At 35.8% G+C, this 6,605-nt stretch overlaps 1 protein-coding gene across 1 annotated transcript; it reads right to left on the bottom strand.

Annotated features, from left to right (window-relative positions):
- Window positions 1-708: 708 nt before the first annotated feature.
- Window positions 709-5,607, bottom strand: LOC132543268 (C-type lectin domain family 4 member A-like). The gene is made up of 3 exons (XM_060206751.1): window positions 5,364-5,607; window positions 4,014-4,184; window positions 709-935 (listed from the first exon to the last, which is right to left on the bottom strand). Exons 1-3 carry the CDS (start codon window positions 5,605-5,607, stop codon window positions 709-711), a joined length of 642 nt encoding a protein of 213 aa, XP_060062734.1.
- Window positions 5,608-6,605: the final 998 nt, after the last annotated feature.

Genomic DNA, 6,605 nt, shown 5'->3' on the forward strand with positions numbered 1-6,605 from the left:
TGGAGTTATTTCCCTTTGCTCTCAATACCGCCCATCACATGAGTAATATGTAAACCGTATTATGTATCGTTTAGTACTATTTCCTACAAAACTTTCCGACAAAATATTTGATTGCCCTGCTTCAAGAGATTTCGATTTTTTCATACGCTTTTAAAAATGAATTTAAGTTAAAGACCCAGGTTGTAAAATTGTGAAAATTAGACAATGATTTGCCGTGTTAAGAATCGATTTTTCGGAGTAGCGTTTGGTTCAATGCAAATGTAGCCGTTACAAAATGGTTGCGATATTTGTCATATTTGGAAAGGAATCTTTCTAGAGACGCTGGCATTTATCATAATCATTATGTAATAATAATCTAATTAAATATAACGTGTTTCAAGTAATAATGAATTTGTCGTTGGACATCATTACTTACAAACTGAACATTTCACAGTTGCAAATTGACATTTTGTCTCGATACCTGTCAGTGAAAGATAGCAGAGGAGTTACACATAACACGTACTCCAACACCGAACCTCATTCTGGAAACACAAGAAGTCATATCTCGCATCAACATTCCATGATGACAAATTTTACTCGTATAAACAAATATTCATGTATCTTCATCATGAAACCAAAGATTCAATATATATCTAGAGTCTTCGAGGCCAATGGCCTCCTGTTAAGCAAACTGTATTGTTGGAGGAAGATCCGTCTGTAGTGATGTTCTTAAGGACGGCGGATTTCACATATGATGCCTGCTTTCCAATGAACTGGGTAGTCGTGCCAATACCAGCCATGGATGGATATCGTGCCTATACAAAGACCGGCCATGTTTGGTTGTCCTCCATCCCAGTAAGTATACGTTAGTGCCATACCAGTACTTCCAAGCCTCCACACACCTGCACTACTGTCCATGTAGGCATCAAAGAAAGTCCCGTCAACATTGTTAGTAACTGTTAAACAATCATGGAAAAAGATAAAGCAGTTAATCAAATAAGTACAACGCTAGTATAAACTACACTGGGAGATAGCAGCGGTTGATTCTGAGTTCTTACAATCATCACTTTCATACACCTGGTCCTCTTGTAATGTACCAATGCTCTCTGTGGAAATCTTTCGCGGTCACAGTGTGACTATATTTCATCTACTTTGAGTTTAGATTATGATCGTTACGAGATGTCGGTATTTTTTGTTCATTTGTTTTCTTAGCCTTAGCCGAGATACCATCTATCAGAAACAGTTTTGTACTGTCATGGGCAGATCGGTGTCTCCGGTTGTGTGACCAACTTATTCATGAAGCACTTGGGAAAAGAGGCTACTGTCATTGCTCTCGTAGAATGTCCAGCCTATGGTATACTGGATAGGTATTGGAAATAGTCAAAAAAGGGTTTCAGAAAAAATTGAGCATATGAATACCGTAGATACCACCAACAGCATTTAACTTACACGTGAGGAAGAGGTCAATGGCGCTATGCCATTCCTTGAATGTAGAGATGACGCTATCAACAACTATATACATGCTATAATGGACTCGTGCGTTCACTCCCGCGCTCAGCTGTAGCCAGACTAACAAAGCGTCTCGCGTCTCGCGTCTCGCGGTAGCGTTAGGCGGTGGCCGACCTGCATCCGGGCAACTCGGTATTTACATGACAAGTCGCCCAGCGAAACTTCAAAATACTGCAGGGGCACACTGCAAGGAATTCCCATTTCACTATAGTACTATCAAAGTATTGGTCAACAGGAAAAAGACGCACACGGACTAATACCTGAACTTCCGATCGCACCATCCCTTACACCAGAAGTTTGGCATTGTACAGAAATTGCGCAACAGATTTGAAACCGTTGTCACAGAAGACCAAGACAAGAAGCAAGAACAAATTCACATCCACAACGCCATAAAAACATGTGGATACCCTGATTAGGCAATCCAGAAAGTGACCAACGAAGAGACAATTGCATTATTGAATATCATATACAAAATTACATTAAGGAATAATAAGGTTTTCTTTCGGGTCGCTACATTGGTGAGAATACCAGATTAGTGTATAATATAATGAAATATATTGAAGATAGAAATATTTCTGGTATGTTATTGATAATAAATTTTCATAAAGCACTTGATTCTGGTTCTTGGAAATTTATTGATGGAGTTTTCAAATATTTCATTTTTGGATCTGACAAAAGACAGTTGATAAAAATAGTGCAGTTGTAAATCAAGGTGGAAACTTATCTTCATTCTTCAATAGAAGAAGAGGCTGTCGTCAAGGTGATACAATAATTCCATATACTTTTATTCTTTGTGTAGAAATGTTTGTCATTAGGCTGAAAAAAATTAAGGGAATTGATGTCTGTAACACTCCTATCCTAACCTCTCAATATGCTGATGACATCTCCTCACCTCCCTTATATAAGATGGTTCAGAAACATCATTGAAAGAATCAACAATTAATTGCTTTCGCAAAAATATCTGACTTGAGATTAAATATTGACAAAACACAGGTGGTTTGGATCAGGAGTAAGAAAATAGTGAGGAGAATCTGAAACTAAAGTTGGAATTACAGTGGGAAAATAATTAAGTTTACACTTCTTGGAGTTTAATTAAATGTTAATTTACACGACATTCCAAAATTAAACTATGGCAATAAATTAGTTAAATTAAAAGCTATTGTCAAAACATGGAGTGGAGGTTATTTACCCCTGTGGGAAAAGTTAATCTAATTGAGTCTTTAATGATATCCCAGTTTGATAATTTGTTTATTTCATTGCTAAATCCTGATGATGACATCATTATCCAACTGAATTTAACTCTTTTTCACTTTCTATGAATAGCAAAGCTGACAAAATAGAGATAGATATTGTTACTCAGAATTATGTGATGGAGGGCTCAAAATGGTTTGTATAAAGGCAGATTCTTTAAACAAGGATGGATAAGAAGGATTATTTTAAGAAAACAGCTAAATGGCAAGTAATTCTTGAAACTTACACAGATCTGCATATCGTATCTACCTGTGGGAGTAAGTAGATTAAAACTGTTATAATAATTGTAAAAATTACTTTTGGAAGGACGTTTTTGCAGCCTGAATCAGATTTAATGACAGGGTAGGGACAAAAAGTATAAGAAATAATATTTGGGAAACTCTTCTATGGTTCAATAAGCATTTGATGATAGGAAAAAAGTTGTATATAATCAAGCATGGTTTGATAGAGGGGTGACTACAGTGAATTACATAATAAACGATTTTCATTTTTTGCACTTTTTTTTCAAGAATTTAGTCAAAAAAGGCTGGAAATTCGGGGTCCGAACAAAAGATACTGCGGGATCCCACGAAGGCAAACAATTCAATAGGTCAGAAAACATGCGCAGTCCCAGATCAATAAATCGGCACTCACAGCTCTTTTCACACGGCAAAATTATATCATCGAGAGGGGAAATTCCAAAATAGTCGATAGGGAAAACTACTTTTACAGGCGGCTGGTTAATAAAGTCATCTGGATAAGTCGTACAAGGCCAGGATCGAGGGGGCCACATAGTCTTGTACATGTATGACCTAGTGTTAAACAAGGTGTAGCCCAATTTACTACAGTACATTATTACCATCTTGTGGTTAAAATCTGTTTATCATCTCGTCACACTTTTTGCGACTTTAGTGTACATAGGAATATAGTTGAGTTAAAAAAAAATAGATACCTTGCCATCTTGTACACTACTTACGTCAGTCCTAATATGATCACACTGGTAACCGTGCAGTCATTAAAACATCACACTCAAATCTTCTACTGGTTGTGTTGTAAGAACTTAAAACACTTTAACCGAAGATACATTGAATGGCAGGGCCTTCGTTTTTTTTTTCCATTGAAGTTAGCCACCAGATCCTACAAGGTGACCCAGTCCCAAAATGACCCTGATTGTAAATGGAACATTCAACATTGGGAAATAAACACTATGCAAGTTAATTTTTCAATGTAAGCATATTTAATTTAACCTACAAATGTATACAACAACTTGTATGTTACATAAGAATTATTCTCACCACAAAATTCCGTCATCCAGTCCTGTTTAGCTTGGTTGTCCACAATAAGTAAATTGGCAGAAAAGTTGGCACATATATCAATCGCTTCAGGACAACTTTCTTTTCCAGCTGGCGAGTAATAACACAGGTCAAGAACGCGATTATGATGGAAATTCTCTTCTGAACAGAAATCTGTTAAAAAAGAAAATATTAATTAATACTAGAGTGTAGCTCACACAATGTATGGACGCTGAATTTCTCATTAGGTGTCAGCATGCCTCTTCCTTTGTCAACATCTACAATACGGACAGAAAGCACAGACGACGAGGAAATCAGAACTCTTGGTTACCACTAGTAGAGTTGATATTGTAAATTGTCATCAACACACTGTTACTGAAGGGCATCATGAAACATTTTATCAGTAAACGATATTCAAGACTTTCATGATTATGTGAAAGATAATATTGCAATATAAAAGTTACCAAGTTTTGAATTGTTGTAAATTAACCTGTAAAAAATAAATAAATAATATTGTGATCATTCATCAAATCAATGACCAATACAGTTGAGATTAAATGAAAGATATGGTCATCCGTCTCTCATTCGTTTTGTAGACACATACACAAAATATTTGACGAAAATATGGTGAATTCTTATGATCTGAACTATTTTCTCGTTGAAATATATTTTATCCACTGGCTTCTTACCAATGTAATGTTTAAAATGAAAAAAATGTTGACAGCCTATATATCAACTCGCTACACAACGGATTCAAGAGATGTAGGATTTAGGGTTGATATAATGATCTCACTGGGAGTAATCTATTTCTTTGTGCGGTAAGAAGCTGTACGTGTTTGATGCTCGTTAGCTTGTCTGTTGGTTCCTTTGTTGTATACATTGTTCTCATTTTGAGAACATGACATTACTTACTTGGATTGACCAATGTTTACATCACGGTTTTGGAACGCCGATAATGTTCTCCTGGTATTTATTATTATTATAATTATTTTCCAATGTCTTCATGTAATTCTTTATTTCCGTGTAATCGAGTTCGAATAAAGGAATGATATCATATTTTACTCTCGGTATACCACACCTGTTGTATTTGAAATTTCTGGCATTTAATGACTTGGTTGGGCGCCGTAAGCATTAAACTACAGACTGGAAACACTATTAAGTCGGTTTCAGTTCCGCACTGTCCCACTAAGCTTAACATATCACTGTCTCCCACAAGCACACACATTCAACTCCTTAAATGACAATAGCTGGTGATACAAAACGTTATACAATATATAAAACCAAACCACATTTTCTTTATACATTGCTGTCCACCACCATAAGAATATATAATAGGAATCCATTCTGTTTTACCTTCTCGAATAGAATAATATCCCCATCCAATTTCAGTGACACCGCCAGAACCGGACACTACTACATTGTAGAGTCGGCATTTCATGTCATCACTATGGTAACCAATAGAATCACATGTGACATCATTCAAACAATCCAACATACAGGAGAGTTTTCTAATATTTGTTTTTTCTTCAATCAAATCTGTGTCGATTCGCTTGTTGGTAACTACTGACTCCATGGATGTAAACGTTGCTGACTTCATTGAAATGTCACCAGCAAGAAATAAATCAGTTTGAATAAATACCAAAATAAAGATAATCGGCTTTACGAGATTATTGCAATGACGTACATATATAAACAACATCTTTCCTAAGAGAGTCGCTTTATTCCATGTATCTTACATGTAATTTACCAAAGCACTGGATATGTTGATTATGGCAGCACTATTGCCCTGGATAATATACATACCTTATATTGAGAAAAGGCAAATCAATTTTCACACAATGCCTAATTTTTTATGTTAGAGAGGAACAAATGGCGAAAGACAACTCAAAGTATGTTATGGTATACAGATGTGTTTGTTCGCTTGGTTCGATCAAGCTGGCCCTATTATGTGCGCAAATAGGTAGAAATAAAACCCATTAATGTTTGATTTATAGTCATTTTCCCATGTGAAAATTGCTGTTTGTTTTCCGATACTAATATTTTAGTATAATATCCAATGAAAAGGTCCTCGAATATTTATTTGTATAACTTAAAACCATATCTGATGGTATCGATATGACTCTGAATCAAACAGGAAACGATACGCATGGAACCCGAAGGAAATCAATGTTGTTGGATAAAAGTAATAAAACGTACCGGGTAAAATATCAACTGGGACCTTATGCTGGTTTAGACGTGCGCAAGAGGATTGCCAGTAAAAGCCATTCAGGGAAAATTTTGTGGAAATCTTGATTTTTCGGCAGGAATTTTCCAGTTCAACTTTTAGTTATGTTATGGTTTTTAATGTTCTAATATAACACGGGAAATAAAGCAAATTAAGATCTATAAACATGCGTTTGAATAGGGTTTATGAAAATTGTACCTACGAATAAAAGAAGCACTGACGGACGGATCTTAAAACCTATAACACTGGTATGACATAGACAGGGGACATGATATCCAACTTGGTGTAACGAACTAACCTAACTGTCCTTGAACATCAGGAAGTGATCACAAAGTATTTATATTCATTTCAAATTTTAAAATTTGCGGGTC

This window comes from Ylistrum balloti, unplaced genomic scaffold, assembly GCF_031769215.1.
Source record: "Ylistrum balloti isolate Yb309-2 unplaced genomic scaffold, AGI_CSIRO_Ybal_v1 Utg369750, whole genome shotgun sequence".
NCBI lineage: Eukaryota > Metazoa > Mollusca > Bivalvia > Pectinida > Pectinidae > Ylistrum > Ylistrum balloti.

Excerpts from the sequence above, each read along its gene's own strand:
- LOC132543268 (XM_060206751.1), bottom strand. The coding sequence starts at position 5,607 with ATGAAGTCAGCAACGTTTACATCCATGGAGTCAGTAGTTACCAACAAG. Across the intron at positions 4,185-5,363 it reads ATATTATTCTATTCGAGAAG|ATTTCTGTTCAGAAGAGAAT; the intron begins GTAAAACAGAAT and ends CTTTTTTAACAG. Across the intron at positions 936-4,013 it reads CTGGATGACGGAATTTTGTG|TTACTAACAATGTTGACGGG; the intron begins GTGAGAATAATT and ends ATTGTTTAACAG.